Raw genomic sequence first — 23,430 nt, 5'->3', positions numbered from 1 at the left:
TGAATCTAAGCCTTGGCGATGTTAAACTCTGAAGCTTTTGAGTTTTTGTGAAAGGGCTTTTTTGTAGCTAGCTGTGTGCCAGAATTTTGATCATTCCCCACTGGACATGAAATCTCAAATAAATCTTAAGTAACTTTTGTCCCATCTTACCCACACTTCACATGATTGATTAGAGTCCATGTCTGGAGACATCTATGTGCCAGTAGGTTGATCTGATATCCTCGTGTTGGTGTTGTTCCCAGACCATCATGAAAATGTTGTTCCAGGTTCAACATTGCAAGTGACCAATCACATTGTTGTGACGTTATTCCTTTGCGCGCCAAGCCATTCGTGGATTTATGAAATTCCAATGTTGCAAGGACAATATCAATTCTGCTTACTGTTTATTAAAGGGTTACGGTTAGGGTTAGGGTCAGGGTCCGTTGATCGGCGGACAGAGGCGGTTTCACGCAGTTTAAGTACAGTTTTTTTGTTTTACGCCGGTTTTTCCCGAAGTCGCAAAAGTATGACGTCACAACATTCTGATTGGTCACTTGCAATGTTGATCCTGGAACAACATTTAGTATGATGATCTGGGAACAACACCAACACGAGGATATCAGATCATCCGTGCCGGTATCAGGTCACCCTTATGGCACCTCCTATTGGCAATAGGTGATAATCATCCCATGTCTTTCCCCAGGACACTGACAAAGAACTGAAGCCTGCTATGTAAAAGAGTTTTGCTCTCTCTTCTTCCCATTCGGTTGAGCAATTTTCTTGCATATATGCTATAATTTACAAGCATCCATGCACCCACTACACTACACTTGTTCTAAAATTTTCAGTCAGTTTAATTAAATATATTTTGGTCCTATAAACTCTGTGGTCTTTTTGGTCTCTCCTTTTGTCTGAATTCTGGGTTGGCTCATGACAAAATGAGGTCTTGTCCTCTTTAAAAACAGACTGGTTTAGTGGGTTTTAGCCTGCTTTCCAGTGGCATTAATTTCATTTGAACTTTCCTGGTAGGGGGCTCAAAGGGGACGTATCTGACAGTGTAATTTATTTAGAGAGATTCATTGGTATCTTTGGGGGAGAGAGAGAGCTAAGTCACTGGTTGTTCAGGTAGTTTGTTTGTTGGTGCATTCAATTGGTTCTTTACAAGATGTGCTACTGCCATTCAATTCTGTATGTTTCACTTTAAACAGTAAATATGTTTTCTTTGTTCTATTATGAATAAAATGCAGGCTTATGAGATTTGCAAATTATTGCAGTTTAAAAAAATCTGTTTTATAATATTATATTTTATAATTTGCGTCAGACTTTTTTAAATTGAGGCTTTAATTAGAAAAGGTGAACTTCACAATAGATAAGGCACAAGAGTCTATTTTCAATCACTGTAGACCTATAAAATGTTCCCTACAGCTGGAATAAAGTATTATAAAGTTCATTAGTTAAAATCAATATGTATACACACACACACGCACACACACACAAACACACACACAGATGTTGTTCAGACACAATATCACAGTATTGGTTCAGCATACTGCTTACACAGTGTTGACTATTTCCCAGACTGGCTACCATCAGAGTTTCAGAGTGATCAGAGTTATTTAGTCAGTCAGGAAGCAGTCTGCCCGTCTCATTAGCCAGCCTCCAGTACCTCTTCCTCAAGAGGAACGCTGCCGCCTTGGGCTGCCTTTGCCTGGTGAAAATACCCTTCTTGTTCCCCACCACACGATAGATTCCTGAAGACACAACACAGTTTGACAAGAACACTGTCACAGTGCAGAATATAATAAGCTGAATAAATAAAGCTCTGGTTTTTAACCTAATGGCTGCTTCCCTAGAGCTTCAGCTATTGTTGTATTTAACTGCAGTTCTGGCTCTACAGGTTGCTTTATTTTGAAGCTGCAGTACCTTGTGATGTCATGAAGTCTGCAAAGTTCCAGATGAGTTCACCAATGAAATACTGATTCCTCTTCTGGTCGAACACATCATGGTAGCTCTGCAGGAGAGCATTCTGGTACTCCTCAGTGAACATCATGGGTGGATCCTAAAGAGTGACAGTAAGACTTGTTAAAGGTGCGGAACTGACTTGTGAGTGAGTGGAGTGAGTTAGTGAGTGAGTGTATTCTTACCATGTGAAGCCCTGGAACTGCATCTGCTCCATATTCACTCTGGATGATGGGTCTCTGGTACTTTCTGTACCATTTTTCAAAATGAGTGCTCAGCTGAAGAGGAATGATATCCAACCGGCCTTGATCAAAATACCAGGCAAAGTAACTGTTTACACACACTACATCTACATAGGGACCCTAGAGAAAAAAAATAACCCAGAAAAGGATTCAGAAGTATTCTTCAACATGGTTATGACTTACAATTATTTATTAAATATTTATGACACAATTTTCTTGCAATCACCCTTTAAATAATAAAATCTGTAAGATGCTTTTTATCAACCAGTTTCAAGTTGGGTAAATGAGTGCATGCCGCTTCTGTTTTAAAATAAACACCATGCCCCACACTGACATGCATTAATGTTCCTCGGTCCACTGCATTAAACTGGAGGCTCTGCTCTTCATCTCTTCATTGCCTAGGTGAATCGTGGTATCAGAACTCCACTCTCAGTTTAGGATAACAACCGCATCATAGGAGTCAAGACGAAGCACATATAATCTTATTGTATGCAGATGATGTTTTACTATACTAACAGAACCACACTCGTCATTATCTCCATTGAAGAATTTTATCTCTGAATTTCGTCTTTACTCAGCGTATAAGATCAATACAGAAAAAACTGAGGAAATGGATGTAAACAATAATATTCCAAAGAGGGTGAAACATACTCCTTGTTCATATGTCCTTGTCCTTGATGTAAATATGTAAAAATTGTGTATGTTTCTGTTCTGTGTCTTGTGTACTGTTTGTTTGTATATGTGTCTTTCTTGCTGCTGTTACACCCACATTTCCCCTTGTGGGACAATTAAAGGATTATTATTCTATACTCAGTTGACTAAATTTACTTACTATGACTTATTAGAACTTAAAAAGAAAAATCAACATGGGTTTTGTGAGCTGCTCATCTGGTGTTAATTAACTAACTTAGTTAAATTGCTATCTTGAGCAGGGCTCAGACCTGAAGCACTCAATGTGATTCATTTCACTTAGTACAAACTTCACCTTTTAACATGATTATAACAGAGGTGCTACTTAGCAAATTCTGTTACACTATTATCAGCAACGATGTGTCAAATAAAAAGTCTGGAAACTGAAAAAAGAAAGGGATGTGCAGACTTTGTTTAATATGTGATGTTGACATTAGTGTGAAGGATGAAGAAAGTCACCCCTTTGTCCATGTCAGCTTCAGCGATTGTGACGTAAGTGACAGGTCGGGTTTGGTCCAGAGCTTTGGTGTGCTCAATCAAAGTCCTGTAAGGGGGTAGAAAAAAAGGAAGTGATTTGATGTTGGGCTCAAATCAGCAAAAGATGTGTCTTGAAATGCAGCTGTACTAAATACAGGAAATGCCGTCTGGGACATACCAAGTGTTGCTACATTATGGGGAATTGGCTGGAATTATTTACTTTAAATGTTAAATTTCCTTCCTTAGTTGGACATTTAGTTGTCTTATTTCTGTTTGGTTAAAATAAATGTTTGTTTCTTAATAATTACATTAGTGTTTGTCTCTAAGTTCTTCTTTGCTTGTTTTTTTTTTTTTTTTTTAGCTCAATTGTTTGTTGTTTTATGCTCAATTTAGTTTGGTTTTAAATCTTAGTTTGTTATATTTTGTTGCCATTACAATTAGGGCCAGTAGGATACAGAATATTTAAGCTCAACATGATATTTAGTAAATTAAAAAGCCGATATTCCAAAATATCAGCCAATTTTTATTTATTTGATCATTTTTTCCTCTCTCAAACATGACTTGTTTACACTACACTCTGCTTGGATCAGCTGGTTTTTGTGTTTGTGGGGTTCCAAACAACAGGGACGTTGCAGAGTTGCACCTTCTAATGGCTAAACTATGCAAAATCAGCACTCTACTTTTTAAAAAAAAATAATTCATCACTTCAGCTCAAATTAGTTCTGTTCACTTAATTTCTTAGGGCTCCATGATCACCTTTTGGGTTTTTTGTTTTTTGCTTTTTTTTTGTAAAACAAAATCCACTTTTTAAAAAACTACATTATGTTACTCATGCCTAACTAGCTTTGTCCCTCATACCAGCTATTAGATGGATATCAGATGCTACAGACAAACTGATCTTTTCTACCAGGATTTTAAGAGTTATTACTGTTACACCTTCAGTGTGATAAAGCACATATTTGAGAAGTACCGGTAGAATAAACATCAGAATTTACATTTTCAAACAAACGGAATAATCCAACATCATGTTGCTTATCTGTGCAGTGATGACTATTTGAAGGGTGGCAATAATTGGAGCTTTACACCTCAAAAGAAAAATAACCTGTACTCACTTGAAATAAAATTCAGCAGGAGGCATCTCTGAGGCGGGCTCATTGGCTACCGACCACATGACCACGGAGGGATGGTTTTTGTCCCGGCGCACAAGCTCGTCCATGACAACCAAGTGGTGAGACAGAGAGGCGTTTCCAAAACTGCGACTATCAGCAAGGCACAAAAGAACACAACTCAGCCTGAGCTGAAAGACTAACGACTCAGATCCATCCACACTGCAAGATGTGAAGACCTAACTCACAACTGTTCTGCTTTCCAGTAAAGTTCAGCTATTGTGAGTTAGTCTTTTATTATAAAATGTAATATTATGAGTACTGTACACATTCAGGTCTGAAACATGTGGACAAACGTCAGTTAAAAAAATATGAAAAAAAACCCACTCCAATTTAAACATGTGTATGGCAGACCGACCCAGGGACCCTGAGCAGTTATGGACTAATATTATAATGTATGTATTTTGTATTGCTGTCCCTCGTTCTCCCTGCTTGTAGACATATGTGCATGTAGGTGTGTGTGTGTGGCCCTGGCAGGTGATTGGCTACACCTGAAGACCTTGACACACCTGCAGATGATCAGGCCTGTCGGAGGAGCTACTTGAGAGTGTGGTGGAGCTCTCTCCGAAGCTGGATCATTGCGTGGCTTCACGTTAGTCTCTCGACCAGTTCTTAGGGTGATCGTGGCTCAAGGGGTTGGGAATTGCATCTGTAACCAGAAGGTCGCCGGTTCGATCCCTGGGCTCTCTGTCCTGGTCGTTGTGTCCCTGGGCAAGACACTTTACCCTACTTGCCTATTGGTGTTGGCCAGAGGGGCCGATGGCGCGATATGGCAGCCTCGCTTCTGTCAGTCTGCCCCAGGGCAGCTGTGGCTACAACTGTAGCTTGCCTCCACCAGTGTATGAATGTGAGAGTGAATGAATAGTGGTATTGTAAAGCGCTTTGGGTGCCTTGAAAAGCGCTATATAAATCCAATCCATTATTATTATTAGTTTGAGTCTCCTGCATTATTGTGTGTCTGACAGCTGCCTCTCTCTTATGTCCCCAGGAGTAGCGGGAGACGAGAGGGCAGCAAGCACGGGGTGCTCATCATGGAGAAGCGGAGACAGGAGCACTAACACTGGGAAGAGGACACGTCACGGGAGTCGGGAGAGCACGGGCTTTATTGTCATGTTTTTCCATCACTGTAAATAAACGCACTGTCTATACACAGAGCACCGCGCCTGGGTCCTCATTCCCCATATCCCCACGATCTGCCAGCCAGACCGTGACAGATACACTGTGTGACATAGCTGTAATTAACTTAGGAATGAAGTCAAGTTTGATATGCAGACTGAATGCTTATAGCCTATGACAATCACATGTCATTTCATGCAGTATTCCTATTGGTCACAATAGTGTGTAATATTTTTTGGCAATTCTAACTTGGGCAGCATGAAGTTCATAAAGAGTTTCAGCAGGGGTGGTGTTGGACAGCATGTGCAGTTTTCTCTATGTCTTCATATGCTGTGGCAAACAGAATCTTTCACTTTTGACCTTACTGAACCCTCAAACATATTCAAAGGTCACACAGATATGTGTGGTAACTCTTACACGTCTTTGATGCCAACACCTGGGCACTCATCTATCACCACAATCCCATGACGGTCACACATCTGCAGGATCTCCTCAGCATAGGGATAGTGGCTGGTACGGAATGAGTTGACCCCTAACCACTTCATTAAATTAAAGTCCTTTACAATTAGGGGCCAGTCAAAGCCTCTACCACGAATCTACAACACATTAAAACCAGAAAAGTAAACATATGGTCATTGGAGCCTATTTTCTGCAAAATTTAAAGGAGTTTCATCCTTCTAGGGGTACTTACGTCAGAGTCCTCATGCTTATTGACCCCATGGAAATAAAATGGCTTGTTGTTCATGAGGAACTGGGTGTTGGTAACGTTTATTGTGCGGATACCAACTGGCAGAGTATACTCATCCTCATATGTTGATGTCTCACTGACTGCAATTAGGTGGACCTCGATGTTGAAGAGAAAATGTTAGAATAATTGAAACAACACAACCTGACAAATCGAGTGTCAATGCTCAGTCAAACCACATCACACTGCAGAAACACACCTACATGCCTGTGAGCATGTTGCCTTACCTTCATAGAATAAAGGTAGCCTGGATTCTCATGCATCAAGTACGGCCACCACAGCTTCACATCTACCACTTTAAGCCCTCCAGATGACCCATTGGAGGAGGCCACAAAGTGGCCATCTTTGTCCATTAGAGTAATGTTCAGAGTGTTGCTGAAGCCACCTTGAACAGATACTTTGTATCTGACAAGACCTACAATGCAGAGGAAACAGCAACATCTAATGAATAGACAGAAACTGCACATTTAAAGTCTGATGTATATGATGCGGATGCTAATCTCTCTGAGTTTTTGTACATCAGTTTACCTGCTTACAAATTCTTTTGTGCTAGTAAGGATTTTAAATCAGTGTGCATCACTGTATTAATTAATTTAATTTACCAGTGTTATCCATGAAGTTGGTCTCCACTGAGATGTCATCCACATACACTTTAGGAGTAGTATACAACAGTACAGAACGATGAATCCCAGCATAGTTGAAGAAATCAAAGTCAATGTTTTGCACAAAAAACCCATCAGGATACCTGCAGACCAAACACAGTCTTCTCGTCATTTACATTCTCACTGATGCATCAGCTTAAAGTTTTGAAGTGTGGCAAGTGTTAGATTATAATATTATTTTATGCCATGTTATACCCCTAACTAAAGATTGTGAATTATTATGTAGTTTTAGTTTGCATTATTCTCCTGAATTAGAAGAAGCTGATAACTATTGCATTCGTTAAACTGATTTGCATTACATTAGACTGCTGATTTATTGTGAATGAATGATATTGTTTTATGATGCATTATACTGCTGAGTTATAAGAAATACTGTTTGCAGAAAGTCATCGCCTTATTTGTCTGATTAGAAGAGAACAGAATATACTGGAGTTTTCTGCCCCAACTCAGCAGGAGCAGATAAACAGGGAGCCAAGGTCGTAGCTTAGGCGCTGTGTGAGAGAAAGCATGTGAATGTCTAGGCTTTTTATGATAAGGTGGAGGCACCAGAGGCTATAAGAGTTTGAGCAATGCTCCACCATTTTGAGATCTGAGGCTGTCTGCATCAGTGTCCATCTCCCACGTGTGTGATCATTAAAATCATCGTTTGACTCAACCCGGCCGGACCAGTGTTGTTATTGTGGTTTTTCTCTTGTCTCCATCCCCAATATTTTGAACCATAACACAAGGAAGTCAAAAAGAACCCAGTATCACACAAAATTTGTAATAGACACTCTGGTCCACTGTGTCCATTTCACGCTTTGCAGGACACACATGCAGAAGTTGCATTACTAGCAGGGGAAGATAATATATGTAAAGGCAAGCAAAAAAAATATGACGTACATTCCAGGTCCTTTACTGCAACTTACTGCAACTTCTGTTTGCGTGTACATTTCATGTTTTGGAGAGGCAAAGTGTGAAATGGACCAGCGTGCCTATTACTTGCTTTGCCGTAATATTAGGTTGGACAAACACATGAACCAAAGAAAGAGCTTACCTGCTGCTGTCATTCATGTACTGGATGGTGCCTGGAGGAAGAGTCTCCAAAGTTAGGGTGTTGTTTACCGCGATGGTGATTCTGCATGGCTTTGTTGGTTCCTTGCGGATTAAACTACTAATCTCTGCCTCAAAAGGAAGATGGCCACCTTCATGCTCTGTCACTTTCTCTCCATTCACCCACTGCAACAGAGAATGATCACTGTTTTATATGAGCTGAAATTTAGTGATACACAATCTCATTTAAAATGAAGCAAGGATGTATTTTGAAACAATACATTTCTTCCTTATTTTAGCAAAATGCATGTATTACAACAGCATTAATCCACAGGTTTAATGAGTTTAGGTTCTAAACAGTCCAGACTTTTTTACCCACTGAAAACACAAAATATTAAGCAAACTCTTAAGTCGGTGAGATCTTATATCAAGAAATTCATCTGCTGCTGTACCAGATTTTTTGTAAAGTAAGCATATTTTTTCAAGAAAACATGTGTTTCGTTACATGATGTGTTTTTCTGTAATATTTTCAAATAAACAACGTGATTTTTAAAATGATTTTTGTGGCGGGTGATAACTTTTTATATTTGAATTTATTCAAACTTTGAGTGAATGGCTCATAAAAGATGCAGGTGATACTCACCACTATTGAGTAATAGTGAGCACTTCCCACTCTAAGAACTACTCTTGTTCCCTCATCGGAGATCCAGCGGGCCGGCACGAACACCTCTCGCTCATACCACACCCAGCCAATGAAATCCCTCAGTGTGGGGTCCTGTGTGATGTCATTGTAGCTGGCAGGAACTGGCATTTCAATCACTGGGCCCGTCTAAAGAATACAAAACAACAATAAGAAGACAGGACTTTACAGGGATACCCATGGTAGCCATGTTTATTATATTATATTATTTATTATTAATTTTAAAGTAGACAATATACATATTCATCTAATTGAGGTCATTTTGATTCTCTGAGGTCATGGTAAGCTCCCTTCCTGGGAGTCTGGCCCTAACAAGATGAGACTTATTAATATAAAATTTCAACCTTTGTTCTCATTTTAAAAATGTTTCTATTTTTTTCTTTTTCTAAAATTGTGAATATCTTCAGCTCTAAATGTCTCTACAGACCTCAAAAGGAGGCACAGTCTGACTGGAATGTATCCTATTGTGTGGCATTTAAAGGGCTGATAAGCCAAAAATATTTAGTTACCACTGTGAGTCAAACTGATAAGTTTATGCATGCCTTACTGCTGTGTTGTTTACATAGTTATTTTGTTTTTGTTTGTTTGTTTGTTTGTTTGTTTGTTTTTTTTTGGGGGGGGGGGGGATCTGAATTTTTGTTTTTAATTCAGTTTAGTTTCAGTTTCAAAACTTAAAAAAAAAATTGAAAACACCAAAACCAAGGATACTTCCTCAAATATTCAATTCAAAGCATTCAAAATTGATTTTAGATTTTCTTCTTTGGTATAAATCTACATAATTGCAAAATGTTTAAAAGTTCTTGTTTACAGAGAGTACTGTATGCGACCGTTGTATCCATGTCAACAGTAAAACAACGTAGACTGATTTGTTTCATCTGACCTATCACCTCCGATCCCGCTCACCTCTGCCAGCCGACGTTTGTGCCAAGCCTTCTCGAAGCCCTCGTTCCTGTTGTTGGACCCGTCAGCCCTGAAATCCCACAGCCCGTTCAGCTCCTTCACCTCTCTGAAGGAGGACTCCTGGGGAAAGAGCATGCCACCGTCCAGCGGGAGCACCGTGCCAAACACTGATAGCAGCCACAACACACAAAGCACCGCGAAACTTCCAGGTACAGACATCCTGAAGCCCTCTTCTACTGCCCTCTCAGAGAGGAACACAGTTTTTATCACCTGTTCTGGGGTCACATGACAGCAGCCGTTATTTTACATCGGTGACGAGATTTTCCGACTCTGCTCCGATATTACAGAGGGCAGATGTTTCGAAACAGGTGAAGTCTGGACAAAACGGGGACACCGCAAACTAACAGAAAGTTCTAAAAAAAAGTCATCTCAACTTGCATGAAGCAGGACGAACAACAGTAACCAAAGCTAAAGGCACTGAGAACTGTTTGAACTTTTTGAACTGTTTGAAACTAAGTAAATTTATTTAGGGCTTTTCAGAAACAGTCACAGAGCCCTGTACACAAGAAGAGCAAATAAGAACATTAAGTACCACAAAAATAAATATTTAAATAACAATTCTCAACAGAACTTCTAATCAAAAAAGTGTTTAGAACTGTAAAACCAATACTAAAATCTGTTGGGAGCCAAAGTCATATCGTTTTAAAAATGCAGTCGTTTCTTAAATTTGAATTATATTTAGTGACTAGAAAGGAGACAAAACATGGTTTCCTGCACTGTCATCATCATATAGAGAATTTTTTTTAAAATAAGGAGATTGTCATTTAAACACTAAAACTAAAAAAGAGACACTGAACAATACTACAGTCGCAAAGCGTAGGCTGTAGTTGCAGGAAGAATAACAGACGCCTTCGAAATATCAAAATTATGCATCACTGGTGGTGGTCAGAGGGCCCGGTGGCTCCCGCCAGTGTCCGGCAGCCTCGCCTCTGTCAGTGCGCCCCAGGGCAGCTGTGGCTACAATGTAGCTTGCCATCACCAGTGTGTGAATGTGTGTGTGAATGGATGAATGACTGAATGTAGTGTAAAGCGCTTTGGGGTCCTTAGGGACTAAGTAAAGCGCTATACAAATGCAGGCCATTTACCATTACCATTTTAAGGCCATTTTGTTTTCACCACAGAGAAATATGGTGTTAAACACATTCTTCCTTATCTGGGAATATGAATGTGAAAATGAATTTAAATATAACATAAAGAACCTTTGCCGTACAAGTAAATTATGGAAAAGCACGTCCCTGGGTGGGCTCGAACCACCAACCTTTCGGTTAACAGCCGAACGCGCTAACCGATTGCGCCACAGAGACTCGATGAAGTTGGGAGACACTTCAGGAAATATAGAAATACAGAACTATGACAACGGTGAAACAAGTTTATTTGTCTTTGTCTTTTTTAACCGAACCAAAACGAGGAAAATGACTTTATTTAATTTATAACAAATATGAGTGAGCTTCACCAAAATGTGAAAAATTAAGGTAAAATGAGTTAAAAGAAATCTAAGATTTTTGGATTTACTCAGCAAGTACAACAAATAACAATCACTGGAAGTTCGAGGCTTTCATTACATTTTCTGAGCTATAAAATATGCTATTTGGATAACTGTTCAATCGGCGACCCTCTGTGACAAGGGAAGAAAGTAAACAGCAGAAAGTAAATGATTCATTCTAGTAGACTGAACATCTTTCCAGGAATTGTGAAAATTACAATGACAGATATTTTGACCCAGTAGTTTGTGCTGTTCTAAGGTGAACTGAGCAAAACCTGGGACATTTAGGGTTTAAACATTAACAGTCAGTTACCGTAAATAACTGTAATCTCAAAGCTTTGTAACAGTATTTGACATTTAGCATTTATTTTATTGCTCTGAGCTTGCAAAGGAGGGCAAGATAATACCTTATGTTGCGTCTGCCACAGAAAACTGCACAATGAGTCCCCTGACATGCCAAATCTTACTTATCTAGGGTGACCAACCGTCCTCTTTTTTTTTGCACTTGTAGACTTGTAAGAGCCTATGTGACACTTTTAATTTCACCATTCATTAACCACACAGAGAAGGCATCATTTAAATATGTTAAAGTTTTCTCCTAGGACCTGGCGTCCACATATGTGGACATCACAGTTTGGGTAGTCTAGACCAAAATACAAAATTTTGCTCTACAAGGGCCTGATATCTACTTACGAGGACATTATACTCCCATTGTTCCATTGAAATTCAAAACAAATGTCCTCATTTCTCCCAGAAACAAAAATCAGGTAAAAAAAATAAAAATAAATCTGGTAATTCTTTGTTTTTACATTCATCAGGTCCCAATCAGCCCCTATTCATCAGCGTTTTTGAAGCAAAAGAATGTCACGTCAAGAAAAGCTTGAGTAAATGTGGTCAGCCCAGCTGGACATTTGTCAAGGCTGGGAAGACACCTAAAGAAAGCTCCTGTGATCCAGGAGAGAAGGACAAATGCTGCTTAAGTGAAAACCCTTAGGCTACGTTCACACTGCAGGCGAAAGTGCATCAAATCCGATTTTTTTGACCCTACACTCAGAAAAATTAGGGTTCTTAAATGGTTCTTCAGATGTCTCTATGGTTCTTTAAAGAACCATCATACATCAAAGAACCTTTTTATTTTGAAGATGGTTCTTTAGCTATTACAAATGGTTCTTTAAAGAACAAAAGGTTCTTCATCCTTAGCTATCAGAGTTCGTTGGTGTAAAATGGCATAAATAATATTCACTTTAATGAGGGTGTGAATTATACTGTGTGTTTTGTTTGTGTGCGCGTGCGGGGGGTGGGGGCAGATGGTGGGATACTGAATATTCAAATTAAAGTTAGAAACACTTGCTTAAAAATATTCTGGTGGCAGGGGTGGGGGCCAAAGCCTAAAGACCCCCAGCACCCACCCTGCAAACCCACTGATCACAAATAATGTGGTAACAGAATATAGAATTTATTATTAAGATGTTTATGAATATGGTGAATTTATAAATTAACAATCCATTCGGGGGATATTAGACAGATTCAGATACCTCTCTCATCTATCTATCTATCTATATCTCTATCTATATATAGATATATATCTATATAGACACATAAATATAGCATAATGATAATATTAGTTACTTTGAACTTTACAAACGACCCAGCAGTATGTAAAGTCAAATTATAAAATAATATAAGTAAATAACAACTGCACATGTGATCTGAGTACTTGTTTATCACTGCGCAATTTATTATTATTTGTGTCGAGCAAAATAAATGACAGGGAGAGAGAAAGAGATGGAGAGTGAGAGAGACGTTAGAACACGTCGTTCATTGATAAAGTATTGGATCTGACCATGGCTCACTGTCTGTAACAGCTGCTGATAGCTACACCATTATAGACCTGTTAGTTGTGCTCTTCTCAGCTTTCTTTTGACTGGGTAATCAGTCCCACTTTTATCTGCTACTACAGCGTACATGCTTGCACAGAGGAAACATTTGTTCCGACTGGGAACAGGAAGCCTGATACAAAAACCAAACATACTCCCTTTAGAACAGTACCCGCAGATTTTAGCAGAATAAGTTAAATCATAGACTTGACAGATTCGGGCTTAGATTATAGTTCACTGATTACTATTCCATTATAGTGTTTGTGTATGTTATGAAAGATAAGTGTGATGGAGTGTAAGCTTGTGGAAACCAATGTAAGCACTCCAGCCACAGTGTGGTCAGACATGAGACCACACAGTTTGACATGCCAAGGTGTATGCTAATAGAGAACAAGTTACCTACGAAGTTATGGAGTTATGTAGTACAGACAGCAGCTGTAGTTAGGATTTAGGAACAAAACACAAAACAGGCACTTTACTTAATCCTGACAGGAGGAAGGCCAAACCTTTGCAGGATTCAAAAGTTTTGAAAAGCGACAAGAACACATGAGCTTGATGCTGAAATGAGGATAAGCATACATGGAAGCAAAAATGGAAGACAGACTTGGGGAGACAAAGGATGAAACACAAGGAGAGGAACATGGCAAGGGAGATGACTAAGACACAAAGGGTGAGGGAGCGAGATACACAGAAAGACAAATAGGAAAACAAAAAAGAGACAGAAAGGAAATAAACAGAGACTTGACTTTGGGAAATATACACAGACAAGACAGACTCTCATAGGAAACACGGGGAGTGGACAAAGACAAGGAATGATACAAATACAAATAAACTCAGAACAATAAGCCGAACCAAACTCATAAAGCAACAGAAAGAATCATGAATATAAAATAAACTCAAAGTGCTGAGTCAAAGACCCACCATCCTGATAGTACCACTGGCGAACAATGGGCTGTGAGGTATGTTTTTTGATCATTAATTTTGAACACCAATTTTTGGCGCTGCGTGTCACTGTGGCTTTTAACCCCTAAACACGCTGCGCCAAAAATCGTTCCTGTCACAGCTGTGGCAACAGTCGTGTGGTGTAGTGAAGGAAAGGCCCAAACTGCTGGCACTGGCTGTGATGCGAGTGAGCTTTGTTGCAGAAGGTGAACACAACAAAAGCGAGTGCAAAACTAAAACATACCCTAAACTGGGAACAACTAAAGAACAAACCTGAAACCATACAAACATGGGATGAAGAGCAGAAATGCCACGGAGACTGTTGGGCAGAGAGACACAGAAATTACACCAGGTTATACAGACAACGCAACAAGGAACACAGGCAGGCACACACTATAAATACACACAAAGTAATGAGGGAATGACACACCAGAGGAGAACACAGCTGAACCTAATTAGACAAGACAAGGAAGGAAAACAGAATACACTAGCATGAGACAGGACCTTCAAAGTAAAACAGGAAACACAGGGAAGCCACATAACAAAACCTAAAGCTAGAACTCAAACACTAAAGTGATAAGGGGCTAGACACAGTGAGAGAGAAACCAAAACCTAAGTCTCCAAAACTCAAAAACACTGGGTCACTGACCCAGGAACATGACAGGTCCAGCCCAAGGACTGGGTCTCCCCACACAAAGAGAGTAATATAGTGTAAGGTGTTAACTGCCAGGAGGATTGCCATGACTCAGTGTTTTTGGACTTTGGTAACTTATTTATTATGGGGGCGATCTTTGTTTCTTTGCCTTGGTGTGTGCTTCCTAATTTAATCATTTATGTTTCTGGTTCTTAGTGTTATGGTTCTGTGGTTAGGGTTAGGGTCATTTTAGGTCAACACTGGGCGTTTTTGAGTTTCTTGTGTTTTAGTGTTGTAGTGATATTTTGTATTATGGTATATATTCAGGTTCATTAGTAGTCTTAGTTATGTTTTTTTGAGTTTCTTATATTCAGTGTTTAGTTCCTTGATTATTAGATTTCCCCTTGTGTTTCTGTCCTTCTGTGTCTCTCTCTGTGTGTTTGTGTTTTGTGGGTTGTGTGTGTGTCTTTGTGTCTGGTTTCCCTCCCTTGTGTTTTGTTGTTAAAAGCCTTCAGCTAATCCAAAATGCTGCAGCAAGAGTACTGACAGGGACTAGAAAGAGAGAGCATATTTCTCCTGTTTTGGCTTCCCTTCATTGGCTTCCTGTTAAATCCAGAATTGAATTCAAAATCCTGCTCCTCACATACAAGGTCTTAAATAATCAGGCCCCATCTTATCTAAATGACCTTGTAGTACCATATCACCCTATCAGAGCACTTCGCTCTCGCTCTGCAGGCCTACTTGTTGTTCCTAGAGTATTTAAAAGTAGAATGGGAGGCAGAGCCTTCAGTTTTCAGGCCCCTCTTCTGTGGAACCAGCTTCCAGTTTGGATTCAGGAGACAGACACTATCTCTACTTTTAAGATTAGGCTTAAAACTTTCCTTTTTGCTAAAGCATATAGTTAGGGCTGGACCAGGTGACCCTGAATCCTCCATTAGTTGTGCTGCAATAAACGTAGGCTGCCGGGGGATTCCCATGATGCATTGAGTTTTTCCTTTCCGGTCACCTTTCTCACTCACTATGTGTTAATAGACCTCTCTGCATTGAATCATATCTGTTATTAACCTCTGTCTCTCTTCCACAGCATGTCTTTTATCCTGTCTTCCTTCTCTCACTCCAACCGGTCGTAGCAGATGGCCGTCCCTCCCTGAGCCTGGTTCTGCCGGAGGTTTCTTCCTGTTAAAAGGGAGTTTTTCCTTCCCACTGTTGCCAAAGTGCTTGTTCATAGGGGGTCATATGATTGTTGGGTTTTTCTCTGTATCTATGAAGCGCCTTGAGGCGACTTATGTTGTGATTTGGCGCTATATAAATAAAATTGAATTGAATTGTTTTGTGGTTGTCTTGGTCTTGTCTGTGTTCCCACCTGTTGCCCATCATCCTCAGTATCTTGTGTGTGTATTTAAATGTAGTCTTCCTCTATTTGTTGTCGAGTTGTCCCCATTTGCTGTGTATTTCCTTGTGTTCCATGTTCCCTCGTTTATTCCTAGTCGTAAATTCCCAGTTGCAAGTTTCTAGTTTATTTCTGTTTGATTTTATTAGATATTTTTAACATTTCCGAGTACCAGTTTACAGCAAATAAAGCTGCCTTCTTTAGTTCACTCCCTTTGTTTCTGAGTCCTGCATTTGGGTCCTTCATCTGCGTGCCAGATAGCCAGACATGACAGCTGCTGCAAAACACAGCTCAAGAAAAACTGATTTTCTAGTGATTGTCAATACTGCCTACGCACATGCACTAGTAGATTATGAGATACTGTATAGGCTGAACCAGAGGAAGGACCTTAGGGTTAGGGGTGCTGAAGTGTGTGCGTGGTGGGTGGCTTATTCTAAGGCATAAACTGTAATAATGATAATAATAATAATTAGTAGTTGTATTATTATTGTCACATATGGGCAGCGCAGTGGCACGGTGGTTAGCACTGTTTCCTCACAGCAATATGGTCCTGAGTTTGACCCTACCATCTGGCTAGTGTGGAGTTTGGATATTCTTCCCGTGTTTGCTTTGGTGGGTGCACCCTGCCTCATGGCAGCCCTTGGTAGCAGGGATAGGCTCCAGCCCCCACAACCCTGATAAGGATAATCGGAAGTGAATGTGGATTTGCTGCAGCACCTCCACTTCCAATGGGGTTGAAGGGAACAGCCAGGCAGCTGTGATGTGGAAGCTAACATAAATCACAAACAAAAGTTGTTGTATAAGCTTGAAAAGTCTCTATATGAAAGAAAGCAGAAATCTGAAGAAATGTCACATCTGAATGAAAACCACTTTGTGCAAAATCCTGATGAATCCCTTGAAAATCTTAATTATAAGGGTAGATAAAATTGCTGACAGTGAAAATGCATTAATTGTTGTAGAGAAGAATTACAGGTTCACACACTGGAAGAACTCCCATTTTCCTTAGTAATTGCAATTGCTTTTCATCAGACAATGAAACATAAGGTGGCACCACCTTAAATCATCTGTGATAGGTCACATGATAGTGTCTTTTTACAGAATATTTTGAGATGGTAAATGGTAAATGGACTGGTTCTTATATAGCGCTTTTCTACTCTTCTGAGCACTCAAAGCGCTTTATGATGACAGACTTGGGTAAGCATAAGCATTTCCTTTGTACTGAGTTGGCAAACTACCTATCTGAAAAATCACAGAAAGAAAACATGTAGAAGGATGCTAGGAATGTTTGAATGTGAGCAAAAGCTACACTGACGATGCAGACATGATGAGTGATTGCAGAAAATACAGTATAAAGCATAATTTGTGAATGTTCAACCTCATAGTTCATTGTTTTGAACAGTAGGCGGCAGTGCTGAATAAAAAACATGACCACATTGTTTCAAGCGCTTAAAATCTACTCCAAATACACTACAGCATATGAATTGGCACTAGCTAAGTCAGATCTGCAAAATATTAAGTAACTAAAGCTTTAACATAAATTGGATGGAGTACAAAGTACAACTTTTGCATCCAGGTTGTAGTTGAGTAGAGGTAAAAAAAAAAAAAAAAGCAGTATAAAATAGATATACTTAGATAAAGTACAACAATAAAGGAAAACTAGTACATTTTTCCTTTTTGTTGGTTTTCAGTGATCACTCAGCTTCATCACAAAGTCAGTGACACAAGATGGCGCCAGACACTTTTGCATCAAAGTAAGATCATCACTTCAGTTACTTTCTGAAGCGCAGTTTCAATCTGGTCTCTGAGTAATGTCTCTGTATACTTTCAAGAGGCTTCACCACATTAAATGATGTTCCAAATCAGCTATAAGTAGAAATGAATCATAAAGCCCTCCATCACCGGCTACGTGCTGATGTAGCCAACACATAATATAACCTGAGCTAGAGCAGGAGGTAAAACCGTACTGACTAGATGATTCAGCTTGCCTCCACAGCAAGGGTTCTAGAACCAAATGCCTGAAAAAGAGCTGATACTATGATACTATGTGATTGGAAGTTGCAGTATTACTGTCTATTGTTTTTGCTTATGCACCAAAGAGCAGTTTAGAATATTTCTTGGGGTCTTTGGGTTTAACTGGGAATGTGTCATGGGTTCCTTAACTCTTATGTCCAGAAGACTTTCTCTTGAGTCCCAAGTTTGGAGACATGGAGTCTGAATGGGACATGTTTTAAACCTCCATTGGTGGGAGCTGTGCTAATAAGGTCATCAGTACCTGTCATGGTGTCAATCGATGGACTTCATCAGAGCCTGACCTACAGATGGTCTTTGAAGAAGCCGTGCTGCTGAAGAAAGAAGATTACAGGTTTTAGCTTCTGAACCAGCAGGTGTGCATTGTTGGGCTAAAGTGGAAAAAAGCCTGGTTTGGGGAAAAGGGGAGGCCACAGAGGAGGACTTATCAGCTACACTGGCAGATGTTGCTGGCGTAGTGATAAGGTGACAGTGACAAGGTGCCAGGTTTGGATGAGATTTGACTACATCAGGGTTCACCCTTGTCTTCAATGCTATTTGTGATATTCATGGGAAAGCTCAGAATAACATCTCTGTTGCTTCTGAATTATGTGGTTATGTTGGCTTCACTGAAGCATGACCTTCAGCATGTACTGCAGCAGTTGGGAGAAGAGTTTGAAATGGCTGTTGACACCTCCAAGTCTGAGGCCTTCGTTCTCTGCCAGAAAACTTAAGTTGAATTTATAATCGAACAGAGCGAGCGCATTCGCTCCACACCAGGGCCTGTCCATCTGCCTGCAGTGAGCTCTGTTGTCAGATGGAGCTAATGTACAGTATGTTCTCCAACCGGTCTGTGGGCCATTCTTACTCATGTTGTTTTTGGTACAAGAACCAGCCGCAAAGGAGAGCGAAGTTCTAACATACAAGGAGCTGAAATGAAACCGGATGTGTAAAACAATAAAAGATGACATTGCACCCACTGGCTGTGCTTTTCATGCTTTATTTTGTTTTACCAGTGCATTTTGTGTTCCTACCCTCACTTATCTGCATATCAACGACTAAAAGAGTAAGGTCTTAAAAAGAAGTGACTGAAATTATTTTGCTCTATAGGGTGGCTGGGCTTAGCCTTAGAGACAGTGTGAGGATCTGGTATATCCCGAGGAAGCTAGGAGGATATTTCTGTTAGGCAATGTTAAAAGTAACCAGGAGGTGGTTGTAGTGGCATCTGGCTTGGCTGCACTTTTCTCATCTTATGTTGGAGGTTTTCCACACGCCCAACTAGGAGAACACCCCAGGAAAGACCCAGAACTCACTGGAAAGATTATATATATTGTATATAATGTGGCCAGGGAAGGCATTGGGTTCCAACATGAGGAAATGAAAAGTGTTGCTAGGGAGAAGGATTTCTGGAATACTGTGTTTAGTCTGCTGCCACTGTGACCTGGTTTTGGATAAGTGGAAAATTGATTTTAATGAACAAAATGAAATTTCTATTAAAGTTTCAAGTCATGGTTGTTGAAAATTTGATTTGTTTTCTTTCCCCAAATTGTTTCTTGTTTCCAGATAAACTACTTCAACAGACTCATGCAAATGGAAAATACATTGTCTTACATTAATATTTAAGAAAATTTATATTGTGCTGATCATAATATTATACTGTTGATTTATGCCACTTTTGACCCAGTGATTTATTTGATTTGGAAAGTTTTGCTATCCAGCATCAAAAAAGTCAAATTTACTGTGCATTGAAATAAACAAGACAGATTTATAATAAAGGGCTGCTCAGAGAGACCAGCTCATCCAAACAGTCCATAACTCTGCCATCTGCCTAAAATGAATGTGAGGTTAATGTTTAGTTCAGTGTTGATTTTCTGTGTGAAATCCACCCTGTTCCATTTTCCCACTGATTCATTTGGGATGTTTCAAAACTAAAAGGACTTTTGGTCTATTTTTGGAGCCATCAGTCTTTTGGTTCCCAAGTCTTCTTCACCGTATCTGTCCTTGGATTAAAGATTTTTGTGAAGCAGCAGAAAAAGCTTATCATCACAATAAGATATGAGAGAAACAACTGCAACTTAAGCGACTTAAATTTTGTTTTGCCAAACACTAAACATTTCATTTTTCAAAATCCCTATTCATTAGGGTGAAACTAAACCGCCAAGTATCTTAAAGAAACTCTTGCACATTTCCTTCGGCCCTGATGGTTTTAGAATGAACAGAATGACAAAAGGCTGGAGTTTCAGCAGCAATTTGACATTCAGTTCATGTCCCACTTCTTGTTTCAGACTGCCACTTTGAAACTAGTACATATTTTAAAAATGTCACAATTGAGTAGACTCCAGAGTCTGATTTAGGGTATCAACCGACTCTGTTACAACTCTTTTTTGCTGTACAAGTGAAAACCTCGCTTAAATAAAGCCCCACAGAACTGAAGAAAAAAAGGAAAAGAAAAGACCTGCCTTGATTTGCTGTATCATGTATTTGTTTCATTCAAACGTGATGTAAAAGAAAAAAAAAATCTGGGCGTGTGTTCCTTTTTTATAGTCTTGCAGCCTTTATGACACAGAACCATGTAACTTAAAATACCCGCATGCTTTGGATTACAAAATAAATCATAACCTTGACCCATTAAAAGAAGAAATCGGCTGGGATCAAGGGCACATCAGACTGCAATGAACCATGGAGGGCTTTGCTTCTGGCAAACATGTCAATCCACATGACCAGTTTGTTGTCAAAAATCCTCTCCGTCCTTTCCAGTATTTTTTTATTTTATTTATTTTTTATTAACACTTGCATGTCACACGTAACTGAGTCGTTAATGATTTCTCTGTTATTGCTGTGATCATAAATAGAAATTTAGAGACGTTACACATGAGAGACAAGCTCTTGAGGCTTTACCTTTTTCATACCTGACATTCAAGCTATTAAAATACTGTTGTAGCTCGTCATGTTTATCGGTGTGTAAATGTACTTATTTATTTATAGCATTTTTATAGTTCACCTGCTGTTAAACTTGTTCTTACGTATATATATATATTTTTTTATAAATAAATGAGTTGGTCTGCAAAAACATAAAGCAGTTTGCAGTAAAAACACTTTTGAAAGAGTGTTCATTCATGCATTATTGATAACTAAGCATTATGTAAAATATACAGGGCAAGAAGCAGAGAATAAAGGAGGGCAAGAATCCCCAAAGCCAGAGTTTTTGCTGATATGCTTTCCTCAGTCTCACTGGGCCCATGTTACACTAAATCAGTGGCGCAAGAAAACACTGACATGTTGGGGAGAATAGTAACAGCCTCGGTTCTGACGTGCCCACATAAACCAGCTGTCATCCACCAAAGCGTGTCTAAAATGCAGCCACTGCTTCCCAAAGATATTACGATAGTTTAAAATCCATCTGTTTTCTCTGCAGACACAGTCAATGATCAGAAATGAAATTCTCTGATAGCGAGAAAATTAAAAATCAGCTGAATTTATTCAGTGATTGCTTGCATTCAGTCATTTCATTCAGATGGGAATGGACTAACTTTAGAACATGATTATAAATCTTATCATCTTTTTATCTGCTAGAAGATTTACAATATTCTGAATAGAGCCTGATGTCATTTAAAAAAAAAAGAAAGGCATGATCTACTGTGGTAGTGAAGGACTTGTACTGTAGTCATTTGTTTGTCCCATTTATTTAAAACGTCTAATAATAGTAATCCAGTCATTACCAGAAACAGACTGCTAATTAACTGGCTCCAGTGCATTGTGGATGAAATTGTGTGTTTCCTATAGGGCCGTCAGCATCCTGTTCCTTTTCATAGTCTATATTGTTCTGCACTTCTTGGATAAAACATTTGCTGCTTGGTGACGCATCTGATAAACATCCTGAAATGTTAGGCATCATTCAGGCAGAAATCCCAAACACCACGGATGGGAAGATATTGTTTTGGTTAATATTTTTAGAGCGACATTACAATAAATAAAATGACAATTAATAAGAAGATTTAAAAATGTTGTTTTAACCTTTTCTTTAGAAATTTCACTTAATAATGTCACTAAGAACACATGTAAGAGAGTTGTCTTTGGCTTTCTGCTTCTTCTACAACTTGTGCCAAGTGTGCATGTGTTACAGGGTGAAACAGGGGTTTGTGCTTTCCTCCTCACTTCCTATCATCTGTCCTGGGCAGTACAGGCATGTAGTGTTTCCAGCACCTGAAATATTTTCATCAACTCCTCGTTAGTGTGCAGAATTTTTTGAATGTGATATAACGCTATTCTACTCAACTTGAGCACTTAAAGCACTTTGTAGTACAAGTCTCATTCACTTGATCACACACACACACACACAGAGCTCTTTTTTCCATGCCTAAATGCTTTATCTAACATTGACACTCACACACTGACAGATACATCTTGGGGTTCAGTAGCTTGCCTGAGAACATTTTGATACATGGACTGGAGGAACTGGAGAATCACTGACCTACCAGTTGGTAGGAACAATGCTCTTCCACCTGATCCATTACCTGAGCACCAGCTCCAGGACAATAAAACTCAATGAAAGAATAAAGTTTCCAGGTAGCAGAGTACTGATAACAATATTCAAAGAACGGATTGGCTGGCAGCCTAATGACACAGTGTGTCTAATGTCAGTTACTAATGGATTATGAAGTAAGTTAAACATAAATAGGTATGTGAATGTGTCCTTTAAAATTGTAGACTGGACACGTGGAGGACAAAAAAAGTGGCAGGCCCAAAAACTACAGCAGTTGAACAGTATCTCTACAGACATGACGTCAGTGAGAAAGAGGGGGGGAAATCCAGCAAAGACCTGACACAGGACCTAAGAGTTGCATCTGGCCCTTCAGTTAATCCAGTGTTTACCAAAGCCTCATTGGAAATAGTCTCAGTGGCTGTCAAAAAGCCATGCTTAAGGAAGGAAAATCAGGACAAAAGGCTGAGGTATGCCAAGTTACACAAGAACTGGACTGAAAATCAGTGGGAGCAGGTCTCAGGGAGTGATGAATCCAAATTTGAAACTTGTGATTCAAACCACATTGGAGGCTCTGTCATGGTTTGTGCTGCTTGTCAGTCGTTGGTGTTGAGGATTGTGTCATAATTAATGGATTTATGAATGCAGAAAAGTCCTGCAGATTTTGATGCACCATGCAATGCCATCTGGAAAGTGGCTGATTGGCAACAATTTCCTTTTTCAATGATCCAAAATGCACTGCCAGTATTTTAACTGTAAGCAATTAAAATACTATTTACAAGAAAGCTTTTCTATGAGAGTTCAGGCTGTGTTGAAGGCTTAAGGTTGGTCTTGCCAAACACTGACTTCCAAGCTCATTAGAAGTGTACAAACCTTATATTTCCATGTA

The 23,430-nt window shown here is 39.4% G+C and overlaps 1 protein-coding gene and 1 non-coding gene across 3 annotated transcripts; both read right to left on the bottom strand.

Moving 5' to 3' along the window:
• Nucleotides 1-815: 815 nt before the first annotated feature.
• Nucleotides 816-10,136, bottom strand: gusb (glucuronidase, beta). Of its 2 annotated transcripts, XM_040014689.1 has the most exons (12): nucleotides 9,672-10,136; nucleotides 8,712-8,897; nucleotides 8,073-8,254; nucleotides 6,977-7,119; nucleotides 6,602-6,789; nucleotides 6,321-6,473; nucleotides 6,047-6,225; nucleotides 4,460-4,606; nucleotides 3,330-3,414; nucleotides 2,124-2,300; nucleotides 1,903-2,038; nucleotides 816-1,730 (listed from the first exon to the last, which is right to left on the bottom strand). In XM_040014689.1, the coding sequence occupies exons 1-12, from the start codon at nucleotides 9,885-9,887 to the stop codon at nucleotides 1,600-1,602; spliced, it is 1,923 nt and encodes a 640-aa protein (XP_039870623.1). In that variant the 5' UTR covers nucleotides 9,888-10,136; the 3' UTR covers nucleotides 816-1,599. The 2 variants fall into 2 exon arrangements, with proteins under 2 accessions (XP_039870623.1, XP_039870624.1); XM_040014690.1 differs by lacking the exons at nucleotides 8,073-8,254; nucleotides 8,712-8,897; nucleotides 9,672-10,136 and adding an exon at nucleotides 7,765-8,064 and having other exon boundaries at nucleotides 6,977-7,195.
• Nucleotides 10,137-10,958: 822 nt separating this feature from the next.
• trnan-guu lies at nucleotides 10,959-11,032 on the bottom strand. The gene has a single exon. It is a non-coding gene; the product is annotated as a tRNA-Asn (tRNA).
• Between the last annotated feature and the right edge of the window lie 12,398 nt (nucleotides 11,033-23,430).

Source organism: Simochromis diagramma, unplaced genomic scaffold, assembly GCF_900408965.1.
Source record: "Simochromis diagramma unplaced genomic scaffold, fSimDia1.1 OVJJ01000676.1, whole genome shotgun sequence".
NCBI lineage: Eukaryota > Metazoa > Chordata > Actinopteri > Cichliformes > Cichlidae > Simochromis > Simochromis diagramma.
The sequence above is the reverse complement of the archived record's forward strand: the minus strand, read 5'-3'. Positions and strand labels throughout refer to the sequence as shown.